At 44.9% G+C, this 24,103-nt stretch overlaps 1 protein-coding gene across 1 annotated transcript in view; it reads left to right on the top strand.

The window, feature by feature from the left end:
- Nucleotides 1-24,103, top strand: part of LOC142585001 (glutamate receptor ionotropic, kainate 2-like) — a 348,423-nt gene that overhangs the window by 149,898 nt on the left and 174,422 nt on the right. The window contains exon 5 of the mRNA XM_075695421.1: nt 134-187. Within this exon, the coding sequence (XP_075551536.1) occupies nt 134-187 (54 nt within the window). The remainder of the gene's footprint in view (nt 1-133; nt 188-24,103) is intronic.

Raw genomic sequence — 24,103 nt, 5'->3', positions numbered from 1 at the left:
ATTGACACTTTACTTACCCTGTTTAGAATTTCTCTAGCTGTCCTTAAAACCACACAAGTATTTGAATGATAAATCTGCGCTTCATGACTTTGTGCCTTTGCAGATGTATCTATCTATGCTTTCTATATTTCAGGCATCGGAAATCGGAATGATGACCGAATATTACAACTACATCATCACTTCCCTGGTAAGTCTTTCTATATTGAAATCGGAATTGAAATATTTCAACGGATAACACTAATAATACTGCTATTACGGATTCCGTAGCTTTTGTCGAGCTCCCCTCTTAAGTTATTGTTTTCAACAAAAGCAATTATTTGTTATCATCAGCAAAACGGAAGTTTTGAGGAAGAACTAAAATTTTCACCAACATTCTTTTTATTATTTATTAGCTATGGGATTCTTATTCGAACGAATAGGTCTCATTTAAAAAAAAATTCTTGGCGTAAGTACTACGCCTAATATAGAAAGCATTGCCGCCGGACGGTTCTAAACTTCGAGACGGGAGACCTTGTTCAGGGAACAAGATTTTGGGACAATAATCTGGCACATAATATTTGCAGAAGGTCACAAAAGCGCTCGTGCGATTTCTGCGGGCAATCGCATTGAAGACTCTTCCGTCAGAAAGTGCTGAATGTTTTTATTGTGTCCGTGACTCCTGTGCAAATCTGTGCACTAGAGAAGAAAAACGGACAACGCAAACGTCTTTGCCTGTGTAGTCCATTTTTCTTCTGTGGCGTCCGTGCCGGCACGCCTAACTTTTTCGAACGTTAATCCCTGCCAACTAGCAGAACTTTGTGTCGTTCTAAAGCTCAACACTCAACTTCCTCTCCTTCACCGGATCTTTGCTTTCCCTACTTACTTTCCCTAGTGCAGGGTAGTCAAGCGGGCTCATTTGCGGTCGACCTCCTTGCGTTTCATGTATTCTTTAGTCTCTATTAGACACAACAAACAGAATGTGTCCTTGACAGGTTTCGGACAGCCAGCCAAGTGTTCCCAGTATTTTCGGCTGTACGTTTTGACGCCAAATGAAATCATATTAGCGTACAGGTACAGCACGAGCTAACAGGCGTGGTGGCATTTATTCTTGGAACACTTTTCAGTGCTTTACAATGCGCCGAAAATTTATTATTTATTTATTTAATGCATACAGCAGACCAATCTGGTCCAAGTAGGATGGGCTGTACCATTTACAGAATATCTGTTTTACACAAACGAAGAACAACAACAAGAAAAGAAACATGGTAGTACCAAAGGAAGGAACACAAAAAGACATAATCATCTAGTCATATAGTGCGTCATAAGGTTCTATTAGGCTATTCCAGTCGGACACAGAACGCGGAAACAAGGAAAACATAAATGTCTGTTCTTGCAAAGTAAGGGGTTAGAAAGTGTGTTTGGTAATGTCGCGTAGGTCTTTTGGCTAAAGGGGAAAGAAACTGTGTCTGATAAATAGCCATTTTACCGCTAAGAAGTAAGTTTAAAGAATTTAAACGAAATTTTTTCCCCTCGATTCAAGTAGCTCAATCTTGTTAGCTTTCATGAGCTCAGAAAGTGAATCAGTATGCTTGAATTTGGTATAGATAAACCTTACAGCTTTTCGCTGAATCCTTTCTAAATTCTTAATGTTATGCTTAGTATAAGGATCCCAAACAATGGAGCAATATTCAAGCTTAGGTCGAATGAGTGTAAAATGGCTAAGAAGTTTGACATTAGGAGAATTACGAAGTTTATGTCTTAAGTACCAAAGTTTGCGGAAAGCTGGAGATCAAATGTTATCATTGTGCAGATTCCGAGACGTTATTAGTGATTGTCACTCCTAGGTACTGGTAACTGGCAACCTATTTCAAAGGAAGAGATGTCAGGTTATAAATATATTTTAGAGGGGTTTTCTTAATCGTTACACAAAGATAAACAGTTTTATCGGTGTTAACAGTCATGCCAAAATCTGTGCACCACTTGGCTGCGTTAATGAGATTAGAATTCAACTCAACCTCATCATGTACACCTCTGATTTCACGAAGTAAGACATCATCTGCAAAAAACCTAATTTGAGTTCCACGAGTAATTACGGAGACAATGCCATTTATATATAAAAGAAACGGCAAGGGTTCCAGAACACTTCCTTGAGGTACACCTGATGTTACAGGGAGACTGCAGGAATCAAAACCGTCAATTGAAACAAAGTGCGTTCGGTTACGTAAGTAATCGGAAACACAGGAGACCAAAATGTCGGGAAGGTTAATATTTACGAGTTTATTGAGCAATTTATCATGAATAACTCTGTCAAATGCTTTACTAAAATCTAAGAATATCGTGACAATTTGTCCACAATTATCTATGCATGCTGCAAATGAATGTACTACGGTGACCAGTTGTGTTGCAGTAGAGAAATTTCTGTTAAATCCGTGTTGAAAGCTTGATAGTATAGAGTTTTCCTGAAGAAATTGAGTGATGTGTTTTGCAACGACGTGTTCCAATAATTTACAACAAGAAGATGTTAAGGATGTTGGACGATAATTTTTAATAACAAACGGTAACCTTTTTTACAGACGGGCATAACTTGAGCTGTCTTCCATTCATCAGGTAGCCTCGCACTTAACAGTGAACATCGTAATAATATCACAAATTTAGCGATAGTTTCGGCATAACGACGAACAAGCCATCAGGACAACAAGACGATTTTGTTTTCAGATTTAGCAGCATTGCGACTACACCGTGATTTGAAATAAAATAAACCTGGTATGCTAAAAATGCCCCGTGACGCAGATTCACGGTTGTACTTGCCTTTCAAAACACTCCAGTAAAATGAGTATTAAAATACTTAGCGATGACTCTGTAATAGAGATGCCATCAACCGAAACCTGTGTCACGTGCGTGTCAGCATCGCTCAAGTAATTCCAAAATTTTCTTGGTTCATTATTCATAAAGTTGGGCAAAGTTGTGAAAAAGAATTCCTTAGGGTCCTGAATTGCACGTGTGAGATCGTTTTGGTACCATTAATGATAGTAGGATTGGCAGTAGACCTATTAGTCCGTTTTAGTTTCCGTTTCAAATGAATAATTTTTCGTGTTACCCAGGGTATATTTTATGCACTTTCTTTCACTTGTTTAGTACGAAGGTATTCAAACAATAATTGCACATATCAGCAAACTTTTTCCATGGCAAACATACATTATTATGCTGTTCAGGTAAATGAATCAGGTAATTTTCCATATGTGCGATCACAGAAGCATCATTAGCTCTGTCGTAATCTCTAATATAGCGTATGCTACAAGTTTTATGCGAAGCAAATTTCACTATTGGAATTGGCATATTTACAAGACAGTGGTCTGATAAACCTTCTTTAGCTATGACAGCGTGTTCAGTAAAATCCCTGTTTATAAAGGCCAAATCTAATATCGAGCAAGATGAACCCTGGATGCGAGTGGGCTGTTTGACAATTTAAACCAGGTCATGAGTGAGCATAATATCAAAGACAATATTCATATTTTTGTTGAATTTGCTAGTTCCTTGCAGTCGCTCCCAGTTGACGCTGGGCAAATAAAAATCACCCAGCAAAAAAGAAACTTTCATATCGCGATAGAAGTACATACACTCTCGCAATTTATTTATGTAATCAGGAGTACAATCAGGTGGCCTGTAGCATGCTATCTGGATGAAGCTATAAACTTAGCAAGATATTTTTAAGCATAAACACTCTAGATCGCGCAAGCAGTCGAGTACCACTGCCTCGATTGAAGATTTAACAAGGATTCCTACGCCTCCACCCCTCGTTTAATTCTCTGTCTCTGCGAAAAATTTATAAAAAGAAGGAAAGACTAAGTCGTCTGCTATGTCGCTGTGCAACCAAGTTTCAGTAAGGACCTCAAATGTGTGGGTCATGTTCAATTAACATTAGTTGCAGGCTATCTTTCGGGTTAATAATGCTCCGGGTATTAATATTTAAAAGTCTCAGGTACTCTTTCTTTGGCTTAGCATCAGTAACATGACTAACGGTTTCATTGTAGAAGTGTGATGAAGTGCTGCTTTGAATACTACTGCTCAAGTTTTGTGATGCACAGTGACGCCTCGGCACAGTGACGCCTCCTGCAGGTCCCAGAGGAAGCGCTCAGTGCTTGCTGACGTGATGCGATGATGCAGGTAATCCGTTGGCATCCATATCGGATTTTGATGCACGTGTCGTGGTGGGGCTTCGCGGTCATGCCCAAAGGTGGTGATCGCAATGGGATCCCGGCAGTTGTCATACGGTTGCATCAGAAGGTCAAGGAACTGCGTAAAGAAGAGAAGCGGATTGTGAAGCAGCCGCATGTTCTGGAAGCCGCCGTGACCCAAAGAGAAATTCTCAATATCTGGTGATACAAGGAATATTCCTTCTGGCGCGCTCGATTTCCTTCGTGGTGCCAGATATTTCTTATCGCTAGATCTCCGCTAGGAATACTGGCAAATTGCCGTCGATGACCGCGACCGCGAGAAGACCGCTTTCATCGCACCCGACGGCCTCCACCAATTTAAGGTCACGCCTCTTGGGTTGTGTAACGCACCTGCAACTTTCGAACGTATGATGGACACTTCTAGGCGGTCTTAAGTGGCGACCTCTTTTTGTTATCCGGAGGACGTCATGGTTTCCTCGCCCATCTTTGAAAGCCACCTCCCTCGTCTGTCGGCCATTCTCGACATATTACGCCGGGCTGGCCTGCAGCTCTATTCATTTAAGTGCACCTTTGGGTGCCGCCAGATCAAATAACTTGGACACCTAGTTGATGCTACCGGTGTCCAACCGGACCCTGACGAAGTCCGTGCCGTCCGCGAGTTCCCGGTTTCACGGTCCACGCATGAAGTACGCAGGTTCCTTGGGCTCTGCTCCTACATTTACAATTTTGTTCTAAACTTCGCGGACATTGCTCGGTCCCTGATGGACCTCCTCAAAAAGGATGCGACCTTGTCTTGGCGCGCGGACCAAGCGACTTTCTTTGCATCGCTGATATACATCCTCACATCACCACCTGTGCTGGCTCATTTTGACCCAGCTGCTAGAACAGAGATACGCACCGACGCAAGCGTTCATGGCATAGGGGATATACTCGCCGAAACACAAAACGCAGCTAACCATGTAACAGCGTATGCTAGTCCCCTCCTGTCAGAGTCTCAAAAGAATTACACCATTACGGAGTGGGAGTGCCTAGCTCTCGTCTGGGCAGTTGCGAAATTCCGTCCGTAGCTATATGAACGGCCGTTCGGGGTTATAACAGACCGTCATTCGCCCTGCTGGGTCTCAAGACTTAATGACCCCACAGGGAGGCTCGGCGTTTCGGCATTACGATTGCAAGAGTGCACATTCTCGCTTGTGTACAAATCGGGAAAGTTACACACTGAAGCCGATTGCCTGTCCCGTCGCCACGTAGAACCACGAGATTTCACTGAAACACACACCGAGACCTACGTCTTAGGAATCACAGACTTTATCCATGTGATCGACGGGCAACGTAGATATGCATCCTTGCCCTTTCTTACTGACCGTCTGCAATCCGGCATCGGCGACTCCTAACTCAACATGTTCTTGCTTCAGCATAACGTTCTTTACAGTCGCAACATTCACCCTGATGGCGCAGAACTCCTGCTCGTTGTCCGACGTCATCTGCGCAGGGATGTCCTCGTCCAATTTCATGACGCCCAACTGCCGGGCGCTTATACGACTCCAGAACTTACGATTGCACACGTCGATGTTTCTTCTGGAAGGGCCTTTGTCGTTCCATTCACGGCTATGTATCACTTTGTGACCTGTGTCAGCGCAGCGAAAAACCTGCAACTCAACCTGCTGGTCTCCTTCAGCCAAATGACGTTCCAACGGAGCCGTTTTATCGAGTAGGCCTGGACTTGCTCAGCCCCGTTCCAATTTCCACGAAAGTCAACAAATGGATCACAGTCGCATATACCACGCGATATGCACTTACCAGAGCGTTGCCAACTAGCTGCGCTACGGACGTAGCCGACGTCCTACAGTAGGACGTCATCCTCCCAGATGGGGCTCCACCTCACCTACTCACAGATCGCGGTCGCTACTCGCTGTTTCGTGTGGTTGACTATATACTTATATCATGTGTTACTTATCCCAACCTCACCTCCTCGTATCATCCTCAAACCAATGGACTCGCCAAACGCCTCAGCCATACACTTACCGACATGCTCTCCATGTACGTTTCTGATAGATCACCGCGATTGGGACGATGCTCTTCCGTTCATCACATTTGCATACAACTCATCGCGTCATGGCACTACCAGCCATCCCACGTGCGGTCGTCGCGCGCGCAGTAGCCCGTGCTCCGCGGTCGTCATCGCATACCGCCCAAAAATCCGTTTACGATCGTCGGCACCGGGATACCGGTGTCGATGATCGAGACACCGGGATACAGCTTTTCCAGGGTGCTCTCTCGTCCTTCTCTCGCTCCCATCTCGTTGTGCCGGCCTGTGCGAAAAGTGTGAAAAGTGCCAGGTGACACCTGTCACCAATGAGATAACTCCCAGGGCATCCACTTCATCGAAGGGCACACCACAAAGTGACATTGTAGATCTTTTACGCCTCACGCGTTAGAGCTGCGATCACCCACTTTGACCACAACCAGCACCGGGACGGTGCTTCAGCAGGCGGAAATAATGTAGGAACAGTGGCGAAGGCAAAGACCAAGTAGGAAGGTGGGTCAGAGTCTCTCCTGTTGGACTGAAAAACCTGCTAAAGCCTGTGTGCCCTGTGCAGTCTTGACTATACCAAGTGCTAGCCGTTTTCTGTTGAGTGAGTACTCCCCGTAACAATGTATATAAGAAAACATTCTTCAGGCTATCTTTCAAATGTAAAGAACTTGAGCGATGCTACAAGGTAACCACAACAAGTATTTAATTTTATCAGTGTCGCTCGGACGGCCGATCTTAATCAGTGTTTACAAGAAAACGGCAGTTCGGCACTGATATAGTGAAGAAAGCAGACCAGGTGCCCGGTCGTTCTCAGATACATCAAACCGGAAGAGACAGTTGTGACAATGATTCACTTTTTCTCAGCGCTTTAGCAATTTTACAGCTGCCTTATTGTTAATGATGCAGGACAAAAGGAAGGAGGCCAGTGAAAAAGAAAGCATAGCAGGGAGACATAAGTCGGAGAACGGAAGGGCGGCGGAGAGTACCGGCAGCTAGGTTCCTGTTGACATGAGGCAAGGAGGGAGGAAACGGTTGCTGCGCAGTACCAATGGGCTTGCTGGTAGCGGGAGAGAGGGCAAGTTGAATAGGGCGATGGGGGGCACAAAGGGAAGGGGCCCGGAAGGAAGACAGAAGAGCCGGCAATCTGGAGAAAGTAACAATGCACATATACAAGGTATCGTTTCGGCAACGTTGTGGCCGAGCTGAGGTGCGGAAAAACATCTAAAATTAATCTATGCGCAAGGTTCGAAAAGCGAGTACATCTCTGGGCTTAGTATTAGGGCGCCGAGTAAACTGCGGCGGCGTGTGGTGCAGTTTTCAAACGCTCGAAAAATTGCAGCCGGTCGAGCCCAAACTTGAAAGCGAGATGTGATGGGGGACAGAGTCTCGGTGCGCTGAAAGCTGATAGCTTCGTGCACGTTGTGTTTTCGCTGTTTAGTTTGCGCTTGAGCGAGAAGCCCCACGAAGGTCAATTCGCTCGCTGCAGCTTCGACGCGCTTCCTTTCGGCAGCGGTTTGACAGCAAATGTTCGCGGTCATCGAGGGCGACGCGTTCATGTTTGTCTGTAAATATGTGACACCGCGGTTGTTTATTCAATTAGTAAGCGAAGAATGTTTTCAAGTTTATGCGACCAATAAAACTACTGATCTTACTTCGTTTAGCTGCCTAATAACTTGTTATCGAAAACGGTGCTTCGTCTTTAGGTGAAACTGCGACTTTTTATTTTATAAAATTATTACACATGCTAGTTCTTGTATTTCATTTTGTTTTCTTTGTGCATCTTTTTCTTGGCAATCAGTTCCTGCTACCTGCGGAGATGATTTCTCGCCTGGTGTCTTCCATGCTTCTGCTGCGATAAGAATTATACGGACACTCCAAGCGAACTTTTTTCCGTAGTCGTAGCTGTCGGCATTGGTATGATGCGCCATATATATTTACAGACATGCCTGCTTTATTGCCTCTCATGCTATAGAGAAGTTGCATTTGCGTGTTATATTGCCAAAGTATTCTATCACTAATGTTGCTGATAATAGGTTTTACATTCTCCACAATGTTATTCCTCAGAATTTCCAGAATGGCAGGCCAAAAACAAATGCCATGACAACGGATGGCCTACATATTACAAAAAACTTGTCGGACTATTATATATTGAAAGTGCAACGCAATATCTGAACTGAAACCTAAAGTAATGTAACACTGTATCCGGCATCCGTTCACGAAAGTGGTTTGAAACACACCCAATACGGAAAAGTGGTGGTAATATAGCTAAAGAAAGACCTTGTCTTTAATAAATAAGCATAAATGAAATGGTCCGACGGCAGCATTGTCACTGCTTGAACACTTCTTCTAAGCATAGACTGAGTCGCATTGGCGAGATTGTGTCTTCTTTTTTTGACAGGTAACATTCTACTTTTCTTGTGGAGAAGCATGGTCTCTCTGGTATCTTTGTAGATATTTGCTAATATATTCACGTATGCCTTCTCTATCCCTTGATTACGGATTTTCTCTATGAGTGCTGGTGTCTCTAACGAATCGAGTACCTTTTCATTATCTATGAAAGCCACATATACAGATGAATTGTACTCCGTAGATTTCTCCGTTAGCTGATTGATGAAGTGGATAGGATCCATTGTGGAATACCCCTTCCTGAAGCCAGTCTGTTTTCTTTGTTGCGGTCCCGTGTTAGCCTGAGTCTATTGAAAATTACGTTGGTGAATATTTTATGCAACAGTGAAAGCAAGCTAATGAGTTTATAAATTTCCAGCTTTATTTTTCCAGCTCTCTCTCTGGTACGCTTATGTAGTGAAGCAATGCGCAGTTTTTCAAGCATGATTTCTTGGCCGTCTTTGCCTAAATTGAACGTAATTCGATCTTCTCGTGCCGCTTTTCACCGGGTCGCATCTTGAAAGGCCCTTCGAACCTCATAACTGGTTATAGAAGGATGTGGTGGTGGTGGTGATGGTGATGGTGAATTGTAGCAACTGGCGGGTTTAGCCTGGCGATCAAGGCCGGCAATTGCTCCGCCCGAGTGTCTCTTACAATACGCTGAAGGGTTTCACCATATGTCCATCAAACCAGTCTCTCTTAAGAATTCGATAAGGAGAACTGAAGTTTCTTTGCGGGCTATAACTGATCCCTCGGGAAATATAAGGTGTTGCAGGCACGCATCCAGAAGGTCCTTTTTTTGCAGATTTTTCATGAGAGCATCCTTTTCATTTTAGAATTTCTGGCAGGACCACAAAAAGGGCTCAATGTCTCCTGTCTCATTGCATGCCGTACAGTTCGAATAGATTCGCCCCGTCTTAAATAACCAGGCCGGTGTATTAGCAGATCCTGTTCTTATTCGATATAGAAGTGAGGCTTTCTCTCGGTGCAATCTCTTGGTTACGCAGGGCATATGCGGTGGAACCCAAATTGATGCAAAGCAATTTCGAGTATCAGATTTTTACACTTAATTACTCTTTGCAGCCTTGACATTGGGGGGATGATAGAGCGCTGCGTATGCAAGCGCATCAGCTTTTTCGTTGCCAGAGATACCAATGTGGGAGGGAATCTCCTGAAACTTTATTGTGAAGCCTTTGTTGTTGAGTTCTTTCACGATGGCTAGTGATTTGCATGGGAACTTGAGGGATGGCAGACCACGGTATAGTTGTTGTAACGCGGCCTTTGAGTCCGTAAGGACAACCACAATCTGCGGAGGCAAAGTCTTTAGTTTGCGCAGAGCAGAAGCTATTGCTACGCCTTCCCCAACTGTCGACGAGGCTATACAGTCCAGACGGCCAGACCAGGTATATCTTAGAGAGGGAATATAGAATGCAGCTGCATGGTGGTCTTCGTCTGCTTTGACAGAGCCATCTGTGTATACTTGTAGGTGATTCGGGTAAGTCTTGTTCAAATGTTCCAGGACCAGTGACTTGGCTTCTGCAGATGGAATGGAGCTCTGACTGCAATCGTGGTACACTTAAGTTGCATGTAATGTCCTCGAATGTCCAGGGTGGTTCTATCCTTTCCCTCTGTCTCCAGCAGCGCATTCCTAATACGGGAAACGTGTTCAGTGCTGCATAAAAATGTGAGCGCGGCCTGTTACCTATACGTCGTAACAGGGCTTTGCCAGGCGTAGACTCACTCAATCGTAGTAGCTGGATCGTGAGAGCCTGGGAAGCCTGAAGTCGAAGAGGGCATGACTCAGCTTCGTAGAGCACTTTCTTGTTTGACGCTGGCTGAGGGATCCAAGGCAAAGTCGGATACCTTTTCTGTGGATGGCTTCTAAGCGCTCATATTGGCTGTCTGAGGGTGACATCATAGGTAGCTGATACAGGATCCGACTGGTAACCAGCGCTGTATGTAGCCGTAGCTTCGACGTCGGGTGGTTGCCCCAGCATATGCCAGTGACTCGCTCGAGAACATGTAGCCTGGGTGACGATGCCACCACTATGTGGTCAACACCACGGCGCCAAATTGGCCTGTGGTCTAAGGTAACGCCAAGAAATCGGACGGTGATGACTTGTCGAATCTGGTATCCGTCCAAATTCAGCTTCAAGCGTGTAGATTTACTTTTCACTCCAGGAAATACTACGCATGATGATTCCTCTGCTGATAGTGATAATCCAATCGTTGCCAAGTAGCCCTGAATGGCGTTTACTGCTCCCGGGGCTATTCGCGCAAATCGGTGATGCTGGTAGCCGGAGACCCATATGCAGATATCATCGGCATATATAGACATCTTCACCGGTGTTCGATGGTTTAGTACTCATGGGAGGCTACTCGCGGCAACGTTAAATAATAAAGGAGACAAATAACTTCCCTGTGGCACGCCGCGAAATATACGTATTTCATCGCTCAAAGTGTCGCCAAGACGAACTCTGATGCGACAATCATTTAGGAACGTATGTATGAAGTGCAAGAGATGACCCGTGACGCCTATTACTTGTAACGGGCTGATGATGGCTCTTTGGGACGCGTAGTCGTAAGCCCTGGAAACATCCATGAAAGCAGCAAGTGTCGACAAGCCATCCGCACTGTAATGTTCTATGTAGCTTAGCAGGTCCAGCACATTGTCTTGAGCGCTTAGACGCTGCCGAAACCCAGTCATACCCGATGGTAGTTTTCGACCCTGTTCGACATACCAAGTGAGTCTTGTGCGCGCCATCTTTTCCATTAGCCTCGCCGCACAGGAGATCAGTGATACCGGTCTGTATGAGTCCAGAGCTGCAGGATTCTTTCCAGGCTTCAGAACCCGTACCACCCATGCTACCGTCCATAAATATGGTATATCCCCGCTGGCCCACACTTGGTTAAAGAATGCCAGCAAATCACGTCGTCTTTCAACCGGTAAATTAGTCAGCAACTGATTACAGATAAGGTCAGGTCGCACCGCACAGCGACTTCGGAGGATGCTCATAGCTAGTTGCAACTCTCTGAGTATGAAAGGAGCATTTATTAGAGACGACGATAGCGGCGGAGGCCGGTTGGTTGAGCCGGCGGACCTGCCCAAAGAATATATTTCAGCAAAGGCATTCGCAAGAAAAGCGGGCGTCTTGCCTAACTTCAATGCTAGGGCTTGAAATGCCTTGTTTGGTCGAATGTTTCCAGCAAAGTTATTAACCACCCACCATATCCTTGGAACTGGCGTAAACACCGATAGGCTTGCACAAAATTTTGCCCATTGATTTCTTCTTAGTTTCCTTGTGTAACGTCGGATCAGTGCATTCATCCTGTTATATATAGTCTTCGTCCTCATCAGCCGCCATCCGCTCTTCTACGGGCAGCGCATAGATTTTTGAGCTTTAGATCCCGAGCGGAAAAGTGGTCGGGTAGCTTCAGTTCTGCGGTAGCCAATCTCTTGCTGCGTAGCATGTCCGCGAAAACAGGTCTCCAGATGATTCGCTTAGGCCATCCCTGTACGCATCCCAATGCGTCACAGGACAGGATCTTCGGCCGTTGGTTGAATATCCAACAAGTAAACGAACACAGGAAAATGGTCGCTGCCCATTCTATCTTTACTCGTCGTTGACGATGCGAGGATGTCCGCTGAGTGTAACGTCAAGTCAATGACACTGTAAGAGGCCGGTGGTCGAAAAAAACGTTGGCTGTTTGTTATTTGCCACGCAGAGTTCCTCAGTGTTTGAAGCACTAACAATTTGCTTCCCACGTGCATCAATCGTCTTGTCGTCCCAGAGGGTATGGTTTGCGTTAAAGTCCCGACATGTAATCCTCGGAGCTGGGCAGCGGCTGCAGAGGTCTCTTATAATTTCTCCCATCGAGACCTTTAGGCGAGAGCTCAAATATACGGAGGCCACGCTGAGGCTCCGGTTTCCCAGCCGCACTTGTACAGCAGCGACTTCCAAAGCACTGCTGCAAAGGACTTGAACTGGTAGAACATAATGTGGTATTTCACGTCTGCCATATAGCATGGCGCTTGCGTTCGGAAATGTCGGAATACTTTGGTTTCCATGTGCGAGATAACCAGCAATTAATATGGAGTTTGGACGACCAGCCTCGGACAGGGCCAATATTGGCACAGGCATGTTGCGTAAGAAAAGCGACAGTTCAGGTAATTGGCACGCAAGACCAGCACATTTCCATCGCATAATAAGTGGCACCTTTGGGCGAGATGGTGAACATTGTGGCCTGACCGCATCCATATTACTAGGTGATTTAAGAAGAGGCAGAGCTTAGAATAACTGACTCCAGAGCCAGGACTACTTCGAGCATGTCCTTCATCGAGCTCGCCGGCATCTTCTCTATGTGCGTTCGCAAGGGCTTGAAGAGAGCAGGTAGCACCTGCTGACAGTCCTCCTGTGGTGTTTTTTCATCACAACGCGATTGGGGTCGCTGCAGTGCAGACACATAACTTCGCGTTACCGGTTGTTCAGCAGTCTTCTCGTCCACGGGGCCTCTTTTAATTTATATGACTGGTTTAGCCGGTCCGCTGCGTGATGGCACCACTGTGTCCTGGATTCCTGGAGAAGGCTTCAGGCTTGGGAAATCAGTTTCACTATTTGAGCTCCATTTGATTTCTTCTGACTCCCTGCGACTCTCCATCTTTTTCTTCGCCGTATTTTTCTCATCCTTTCCTGTTGGCCCCAAGATAAACGTTTTCTTTCGCTTTATTGCCGCTGCTCGCCTAGGACACTTGCTATAACTAGTTGGATGACCCCCACTACAGTCTGCACATAGAAAGTTCTCGCTGCATGCGCATGTTTTAAAATCATGCGGTCCTCCACATCTGTTACACCGCTGCTCACCTCGGCAGTACTTGGCCACATGTCAATAGCGCTGACACTTGAAGCACAGAGGTGGTATCTCAACCTAGTCAATTGTCTCGTGTCTTGTGAAGTCCAAGTTGATCTTCTCTGGACGATCTGTATTTTTTGAGCGAACGTAAGAACCACGGAGCTGGTTCGCCTGGACGCCCAATCGGATTCGGAAATTTTAACGCGTCGCGTGACTCTCCTTGCATGGTAAACACCTTGTGGCTTTAGGTATACCAACAGTTCCTAGTGAGTGTACCACTTCGGTACTCCTCTAATAATGCCCGTATATTGTAGATACGAATTGGGCACTCGTGCTCAGATTGCAGTCCCTGAAATTGACTTGCAACTGAGAAGGGAATTCACATGCTCTTCTGCCTGTACATCTAGAAGCAGCGCTTCTTGAGCAGTAAATCGGCTCCTAACTGGCCATGCGCCAAGAATGTTCTCAATTGCCGTAGACAGAACAATGGGATTTACTTTTTTCGGGTCGGCTCCTTCTGGGGCAGCGGTAATAATTACCGAGATTCCGACGGTCCTCTCCTTGCGGTGACGCACAAGCCTGAAGCCTTTATCGTTCAGGTCTGTGATGTCAGCTGTGTCACAATCATCAATAAGCGAAGAATCGTCGTCTGTTTCTGGAACCTTATATCGCTTACATTCACGGTTGCTCTCACGGTCACTGGGTGGCCTCTGGCCCGGTGTCAGGTCAGGCGTAGTGATGACGGAGCTCTCGCCGCTACCAGATCGGGCTGTTCTGCAGGCTCCTATCGAAGCGACGGGAGGTGAGCCCCCCCCCCCCCCGGCCTCCGGTAGGGAAGGTATCTTGGCGAGTCGTCCGACGTCTTCGACAAATCTATTTGACAAAACGTCGAAAAAATACAAAGAAACACTAGGGAGCGAGACAGCAGTGCAACTGTGTCGAACCAAACTTCTTCTTCCTTATAGAAGGACATCTGTCATCGCTATTTCGAAAAATGTTAGCATGGCTGCTGTTGGTACTGTATAAGTTTGTATAGAATTCTCCTGCCGCTTTTACAATGTCATCAAAATTGCTGATCACATTACCTTGCCGATCTTTCAGTGCATACATTGTACCATATCCTTTCTGAAGTTCACTTATTTCATGCTATTGACATTTTTTACTGCTTCCTCAATCTTTCCCACGTTATAATTTCGAATATCCCTTAGTTTCTCCTTGTTGATCAGATTTGACAGACCAGTGAATATTATTTGATCTTTTGAGTTGGTCAGTTTCATGTTTTGTGTCTTTGTAACTTGGGAGAACCTGTCTACTGGTTGCCTTGTTGCCTTACTTCCCACTTTAATTGCTGCTTCTGGAGCCACCTTGGTTACGGTTTTATTCAATGCCTCTATGCTATCTTCCTCTTCCTGTTTTAAAGCTGCATGTTTGTTTGCGAATGGCAGCCTGAATTCGTCTGCTTTTACCCTTACGGCGTCTAGGTTGGTCTGTTTCGTCTTGACTAATTTTACACTTTCTGTCAACGAATTGATGTGAATCCTAGACCTTAATAACACATGGTCACTGCACTTTACACTAACGAACGCGTCTACATCGCGCAGTATACTGGGATTGGCAGATAGTATTAAATCTATGTTTCTCCATTAGGAATTTTCCAGGGCCACTTCCTTTTACTGAGCTTCCTGAAGAATATACTCGGAGCCTATTTCTTTTCGCAATTTCTACCAGCATCTCTCCTCTAAACTCCCTAGGATTGATTCCGAGTGGCCAATTGCTTTCTCCCAAGCCTGCTTTTTCCACACTTTTGCACTGAAGTTGCCCATGACTAGTGTATACTGAGTTTCCAGCTTTCTCATCTCTAATGCAACATCCTCATAAATGTGTTCACTTTCTTCATCATGTTGAGTGGAGGTTAGAGCGTGCACTTATACTACTTTTATTCTATACCTCCTATTCAGCTTTGTTGCGGTGGCAGCTATCATTTCATTAATGCTGTAAAATTCGTCAACGTTGCCCGCTACGCCCTTATGGTTTAGAAATCCTACTCCGCATTTTCTCTGATGTGGAAGACCTCAGTAGCAGAAGACGAGGCCGCCATTTAGCATTGTGTAATCCACGAGTTATATCACTAAGACCAAGAATATCCTAGGCAATGGCTTATAATTTCTCGAAGATCCCTGCTAAGATAGCCTCACTCGATAGGGTTCGCGCGTTAAACGTTACCTGTTTGTATTAGCATGTTATTAGCAGTATATTAGAACTATACGCCATAATATTCACCATCAAAAATTGGTTAGTTTGTGAACTTGGCATCCAGACGGCAGTGATGCGCCTGAATACAGAATTCAAGCCTGTGTTCAAGCTGCCACTCTGTTTATTTGAAAATCATATATCGCTATATTAATGGCGCTGGCGCGTTCCATGCCTGATATTGTGAAAGCGACCAGGTATGATGATATTATTTTATTATACTCGGCAAAGTCGATAATTTCTGCTCAAAATTGGGTGCGCCAAAATGCCCGTCTGCAGATTGCTTTTGTTTTTCGTTCAGCAGCGTCGCGCATCACACACGCCACATCACTGATTAAATACAGATAGCCGAACAATTTTTTTCTTGTATTAAAAGAAGCTTTCTTACCAAGCCACGAAACAGCCTAATAATAATTAAGAAAACATGGTGTACTACAGACCAATTACCCATGGCTTCATTCGCGTGCCCCAGTCGATTATATTACGTGGCTCCACTGATGATCTAGGCGGCGAGCTCGATACAGTGCAAATCCCTCCGCTGCTACAATAAACTAATGCCTCATTAGCGGGGTCTATCTGGAACTCCAGCACACAGCTCAGACATAAGCGGCTTACAGTTGACTCGTCGATATTGTCTCGAACTAGGCCGCGCGTGATTACTTCTCAGAGCCTCATTGTCATTAGAAGCTTCGCGATCTCTTGCCGGTCTCTTGTGACCTTTCGCTTGTTTTTCACAATGCGATACGGTTGAAAATGTCAAGAGCACTGGGTGCGGTCGGGTGCGGGTTATCGTCACGCACGTAAGCAGGCTCGTTTACTGCCATGGGCTAACCACAATTGGTTCTTGCTTCAAGTGGGGTCCTGTGGTAACGGTCGAACACATTCTACTAAAATGTAGAACGTACAGTTAGGAAATGGCCGGGTAGAAGACAAGTATGGCAAAAGTCCATCAAGGCTCTTTAAGACTTCCGTCATAGTAAGTCCCCGCCACTATAAATCAATAGAAGGTCAAGCACTGGAATTATTTTATTACCTTGAATGAATTGTCTACTTTTGAAAGTTCTACGTTATCTTCCAAATATTTACCTTCATATAAAATAGCCAGCATTGAAATTAAAGTGCCAAGTTGGTCTCAAAAGTGAAATAAATACGTCATGTTGTATAGTTATTTCTTTTTTTCTGCCCCATTTCTACTGTTCTCTCCCTTCTCCCCCCTCTTGCACGGTAGTGTGTATGCGAATACGTCTACACCGGCAAGTGTCTCTGCTTTTTAAATAAAGAGCGCTTTCTCTCTCTCTTTCTCTCTCTCTCTCTCTCTCTCTCTCTCTCTCTCTCATGTGAGAAGCTATATTCTGCCCCAGCGTATTTCTTACGGCCTTTATTATTCCATAGTTTCTCGCGCCTAATTTCCCTCCAATGGTATTATATTGTTGGATCATCTGTCTGATCTTCGTCTTGGCTCTCCAACTACTTGTAACGAGCACTGATAGGCCTCTGTCGCTCAACCCCACTGCGTTTTTACCATCATGAACTGCGCCTTGATTCATTAATCCTGATTCACACTGTCTGCTTGTCTTAACTTTACATTTGATTTACATTTATGTTGCATGCCGCGCCTTTATATGTTTTCTTGGCCTTAATACCATGATAAGGCATTATAAGGATCAGAGTAAAGTACGGAGGGGAGAGCCCGCACTGCCGTTCGGCTGCATGACTAGGCAGAACTAACCTCAATCACGGTGGCGGGTACTTCCGGGCGGTCGTATACTACCGGCTATCTCTTCGTAAGTTAAGTATGTTTGCGAGCAAAGTGACTGAATTTATATGAAAACGCGACCATAGTGTGTGTGTGTGTGTGTGTGTGTGTGTGTGTGTGTGTGTGTGTGTGTGTGTGTGTGTGTGTGTGTGTGTGTGTGTGTGTGTGTGTGTGTGTGTGTGTGTGTGTGTGTGTGTGTGTGTGTGTGTGTGTGTTTTGCATTATAGCGACTTCCGTAGTCGTTGCAGTCAGCATGGTTAAACACTTGTGCTCTAAGCCAGTCTATGCCGGCAGAGTAGTACTGAGCCGTGCCCTGTGCAGGAAACACAAACATTGACTTTTCACCTTTCTGCCTCCCTCATCCCCATTCCTTAATCTGGTGCACCAAAATTCTACGTTTGGGTTAACCTACCTGCCTTCATTTTTTTAAGTTCCTTCGTCTCTCGCTTCTTAATGACAGCCGTTTTTATTGGGATTACCATTCTTGGGGCAATTCATACAGTTTCTGGGTACTGTCTGTCTGTCTGTCTGTAACCATTTTTTTTCCTCTAGTTTGGGTCACTGGGTAATCAATGGTCTGATGGTTAGGGCATCGGGCTCCTGTGATGACAGAACCGAATTCTCAATCAACTGTCGCGTCAACTTGGTTTACATATTTGCTCCCACTTTGATTCACCGGGAATGTGCCACAAAGTATACGTCACTCTACAATGAATCTCTTCAACACCAACTCGGGTCGCAGTGTATGTGTCACTGCGTATACGGCGCATGATATATGCCGTTCCTCAATAAGTCTGTCTCACTCACGCCAGCTTGGATTACTGAATATCTACCAGTGAGTATGTACCACTCTTCAATAAACATATCTTATGCCAACTTGTGTTACTACTTATGTGCTACTGGGTACGTGGCACTCTTGATTCACACACAATAAAAAAATTATCTGATGCTGGGCATAGTAGAACCAGCGCCATAAACAAGGGCGAATCAGAAACTCTTTTTTATTTTTTAGCCATATTTCGGATACAAACGCGACGTCAACATATCTATTCCCAGCAGTAGACCTTTCTTGCACCCACCCAGCCTTATCTGCCGGTAGCTCCGTGGCATAGTGCTGCTGTCAGTTGAGCATGACGTTGGCGCTCCACACATCCAGGGCCTACAACCAACGAAGTGTGATTCGTATTCTCTGGAGAAAGGGACGAACGCGCATTTAAATCCACAGAGAAATGCAGCCCACGGAAGGAGAACCGTGTCTCGCTTTGAGAGGTGTGAGGTGGTTGGGTTGTGAGTTTGCAAAAGGGCCGTCACGACTTGCATGACAATGAGCGCTCGAGGATGCCGCGTGCGTCGCTGAGAGACGGCATTTCCCGCGTGAGTGGGAAAATATCTGAACTGGTGTGGGGACTATGTGGGAAACTAGTGTTAGGTTCGTAGAATAGCACGCGTATTTGTAATTAAATGCATGGCCCATACCTGGGTAATAAAAAATAGGGTAATAACTTTGTGATTCGCCCTCGTATATTGCCAAGTTGTAGTGAGGGTGAAGAGCAGAGTGGCAAAGCTGTGAATCACGAAACTCACTTCTTTAGGAGAACTTGTGCCCACAAAGGCCAGTGACGCTAGCAACCAGCACAGTCGGTGATCATCGAAATCTGATCTGCGCGTCAAGCACGTCAGCTCTTATACATGATTCGTCGGAGGTTCCAGAGTGATCGCTCGTGCTCGCATACCTCCCAGAAAATATGACACTATTCGCATTGTGCATGCAATATGATTGCACAAGGTTGAGCGAGATCATATACGACAGATGGAAAGAACGATAACATTCGAGGAAGCCTCAAATGATGCAGCGTATCTTGCGCATAACGATAACTTCAAGTTGGTAACGGGTTAAATGCAGCACCCGGAAAAGGGGAAATAAGAACACGTGTCAATATTACGAGATTATTTTCTCAACCTCTATTTGTATGAGACTTCTACATGACACGAAAGAAAGTAGCGGATTGCAATTATAATTACTAATTATAGAAGTGTAACTGATTACTGTTACCACTGAGCACCCAAAACAACGTAGCTGAGCCATCATTAAAAATAATCGATTACATTAACGTTAATTTCTCCCTACTTTTCTGACATTCCAGAAATACAGTAAACAGAATGGGGTGGCCTGGCTATTTCATTGCATCCTCAGGTCTTCTTCCCACGTTGTTTATCTTTATTAGGAAACCGTTTGAAAAATTTGGTGTGGTAATCTTCCCTCGTTTTCTTGTGAATGCCTCTGCAGTGACACTGAAAACGCGCTTAATTAGCGCACTGAAGATAATGTCTAAGGTGTAACCTACGAACGCCTTGCTCAGATGGTTGTGGTTTCTCAATGCCATGACGCTCGGGCCTGGGTCTTCTATGAAGCACAGAGGCTCATTGGTGCTGGGACTGGGAGAAGGCATCTCCAGACTGGGCCAGTGAAAACTGTAAAGTCATCAATAGGCGATTCCCTGACATCAACGTCCAGAGTGGCCATCGCTATCGACTAATAGCGGCGCTGTTTCAATTTGTTGCCCGTTTGGTGCGCCTCCTCCCGGTGCCCTTCACTTGTTTTCCCATTTAGAGCTAAACTACTTCTAACGTTCATCAACAAAAGCCAGGTTTCTTGAAAAATTATCCAGTTCTGCAATATGACTTAATATAAGTCTGAATATTATTCAACTTTAAAATCATCATGTCTTGCAATCACATAAATAGTGAGTCACGTATCAAATTGGTAGCAACATACGCGTTTAACGGCAAGAACTTTTGTTTCTATCAGAGAAGTCATAGACTGTACTAAGCAAGGAAAATTTATCGGCCGCTCTTACAGCCATTGAAAGCCACCTAAAAGCGCTTTTAGGAGCGAGAGGGAAACATATTTATTACAGTAGAACCCGGATAAACGCAATCGCTTAAAATGAACAGCGTTATGTTTGGTTGGTTTTAATGACGGCAATTAAAAAGAGAAATTTGTTAGACGGAAGTACATTTCTGGCCACCCCGTTGGAACCAAAAATTTTGCCGATAATAAAAGTGAGTGGCCAGCGTCTGCGGCATCGCCAGAGGCTTCACTGTTATCGCCTTTCTTATAGGAGTTTCCTCGCCAGTTCTCTACGTTATCACCAATGCGGCGTTTGCTGGTTTTTCCTGGGGTGTTTTTAGCTTGGCTCTACGGAGGTTGTGGCTTGAGGTGGTTCTGTTGTTTCGGAAATGTTGGTGAGCTGTGAGTTGGCTTTGTGTTTCCGATGGCGGCCCATAAACAACGCCAGAATTCGCTCAAGCTGGCAGACGAAGACCAAAGCTATTGGTTACTTTGAGAGTGGTCGCTTCACAAAAACGACATTTTGTCACTAAACGAGTTTTTTTCTTCTGCTTAAAGTTACGCTTTGCGCGCTCCTACAGCTCTAGACAGAAGCTGCCTGTAAATAGAAACATTGTAAAAAGGTCGTTACACGAGAAATCAAACATGCATGTCCGCTTAGTATTTCTGTTTTTATGTTTTTCATATGTCATGTAGTAACATTCAAACTGCACGGAACCGAAAATTTCATTCCGGAAGCTCGTTCCCAGCAAGCCAAAAAAGTTATCTGAATGTGGTGGCGTGAGCGTCCTCCCTATTACTTTCCACAATTTTCCCAGTCCACAGCCGAATTCAATGCAAACTAAAACACTGTATCGAAAACCATTTCTGCTCATTTTAATACGATTCACAGTAAACGAGTTCCATCTTTTTTCTATGCAGTCCACGTAAAAAATTTGAACTCCTAACATTGCCTAAACCTAAAAAATCGGTATGTTGAGTCTTGCATGTTTTCTGTTTCACATAGAAGCTTGAAAAAAGCGTCAAACCGAGAGTTCTCTTTGCAACATTTATCCAAAGTATTATCTTCCGACATTAAACACAAGTGAAGAAAAAATAGTTAATTAAACAAGTTTTGTTTTCTGAAAGCTCTTTTCAAAAATTAAAATAAAGAAACTCCGCATCCAATTGTTGAAAAAAAATAATGGAAGTCCGCTTGCGTCGCACTAAATGTGGGTGTGATACTATGCTTCCTCATTTACTCTATTCCCAATATATAACGTGCCCAAGTGGCCCATGTTGAGCGTGCTGGCTTCAGTACCTATGAGGGTCGTTTAGGAAGCTTTGTAATCAGATTTGCTACATGTATTATATGCTCTTGGGAGTAAAGTGTCTTCCCCTTTCAAAATGTATCTTGCTTACTCTTAAGCTCAATATGTGAGTAAATGCAACTCCTGAAAAACAAAACTTATTTACTTCGTCCTTCGAGCTTCCATTTAGCGATATTACACGAGTCAGTGAAAAGCTCAAAGGTCGGACTTCGAAGAGAAATCTGCAAATCTAAAAGCCTATCAGTTCAAGGGAATGAGACATATACTGCAGAACGCTGATGATGGGAATGAGGCAACTCACGTGCATGTTTTCATCCCCTTGAAATCTGTAGTGCCCACCAAATTTAAGTAATCGAAGCTGCGTCGCTTGTTATAGCTTGTTTCCTCAGAAATGTAACAGGTTACATGTATTTGGTTATTGAAAAAAGCAATTTAATTACAGTGAGCTTTAACGATGAAACGACGTCGTTTAATTACAAAAAACGGAGAAACGCTATTGATTGCAAGTAAATAATTTGATGTAATTCCTTTGACGCAAGTTTGATCCACACACGCGCTACGCGGGGACGACCCTACGGCGGCGTTAGATCGCGCAGCGTGTCCAGAGAAAAGCGCGAGAAAGCAGCCCATGCAGCTGCGCACGCGCCTTATTCATGAAGCGGTCCGGAAGTTGCAATACGGCGTGTCGATACATTGGCCTAATGCTAACCGCATTATGGCCGACATTCGTGGTGAAGATTGGCTCTGCCGAATTTCTGTACGGAGTAATGGGTGCCAGTAGATGTCTGACGCGCTTTCGTCTTAAGCAGGATTCGAACGAAGGACCAAATTGCGCGCACGAGCCTGATGCGGCGTAGGCGCAATGAATCGCGCTGCCAGCAGCTTACGTGCTTCGTCCTCGTCTGCCGTGTGGCTGGCCGGCCCTGAGCCACACGCAATGCTTATCCGCGGCAATTTATCCGTCGTGGGAATCCAGCTTGAGCAGTCAGCTCGTGCCGTAGGCTATTGTTGTGGCTGACAGATATTTCTGATCTGCGAAGTACACTCGCCAGCCCAAACATTGATAGATACGGTCAGCTGATTTGATCGAAATCGCAAGCTGCGTGCGAAGCTTACTTCCGGGTATTAGTGTCATGGCAATGAAGAAAACTTCTTAGCTTGGCATATAGACACGTTTCATGATTTCAAAAGTTGAGAGAGTAGCCTAGCCAATTTAAATGAAAAGAGGCAGAGGGGAAGTATTATACACTGAAGCGGACAAAGCGTTGACCAACCTTACGCGCAGTATCCTAAGCCCGTGGCGGAGAGTATAAACTCAAGCGCTTCGCATTTTCCGCCTATCGTCAAAGCAGCGAGAGAGGAATCTAGCGCTTGGCCAAAGAACCCCAAATTTATAGAACCTTCTTCATTATCTTCAGCAGCCTCCCATGTCCGATCGATATAAAGATTCTCTCTCTCTTCATCAGTCTCGCTTGGCACGTAGAGAGGCTGCATTAAAGCGGTGCAACCTGTACGTATTTCTTCATTTCCTTTTACATTGTATTTTCCCCTTCATCGATCCACTGCTTCTTCTACCCTTTATTTTACATAGCTTTTCAACCTGGTGCGATGAAGAAACCGCGCACCGATCACTAAAACTCATTTTTAGATTGTCTTTTTTTACACTACACGGTTTGGTTGATAAATTTATAAATTATTCGTGCATCTACTGGCAAAATAATCGGAGCTTATCCAGACTAACTCATAAAATAATTTTTTTGCCTACAGATCACTCGGACTAACACTAAGCCGTGCTCAATCGGACTCACACTCATCGGCATTTTGCTCAACTGAGCTCTCACTTGAGCTTCGGCTTACCAAAATTCTACACAGCAACGCTCAGGCGGAATCAGACACACAAAAATTCTGCTCAACCGAGGTCACTCGGACTGAAACTCATCGAGGCCGGATGAAGCTAGATTCACTTATGTTCAGGCACAGCAACATCAGACTAAGATGGGCGTACTTAGACTCACATGCTCACGCTCATTCGGGTTATGTCAAGTTGACTCACTTACGGACACACTCATACTAATAAAATCATGGGTTCAGACTAGATTTCATATCCTGGAATTGCGTTGTTACTTTCTTGAATAGGACGCACAGGTTTCTGCCTGATGTGAATTATCAGCCAACTAAAAGCATCACTGATACTGAGTGACATGAGAGCTGGCTTCAAAGTCACGTTCACACTCGCGTATATTCATAATCATTGCTGCCCACTCCTACAATACACCCACACGTACTCGTTCATGCTCATAATAACTTCCACTCATTCTCAGCGGCGTTCACTGATAAAATCAGATAAAAGTGCCGAGCCGAACAAAATACCTCTTGGATTCGTGTTCATCGCACTCTGATTCTGTTCCGGTCGTACAAATAAAACAGCGTTTCGTGAATGGTTTAGGCACAGACGACTTAGCTCGCTCTCGATTTGTCTGCATGGCCCATGCGCAAGTTTTGTGCGGAGGA

Source organism: Dermacentor variabilis, chromosome 6 (genome assembly GCF_050947875.1).
Source record: "Dermacentor variabilis isolate Ectoservices chromosome 6, ASM5094787v1, whole genome shotgun sequence".
Classification (NCBI taxonomy): Eukaryota; Metazoa; Arthropoda; class Arachnida; order Ixodida; family Ixodidae; genus Dermacentor; species Dermacentor variabilis.
The sequence above is the reverse complement of the archived record's forward strand: the minus strand, read 5'-3'. Positions and strand labels throughout refer to the sequence as shown.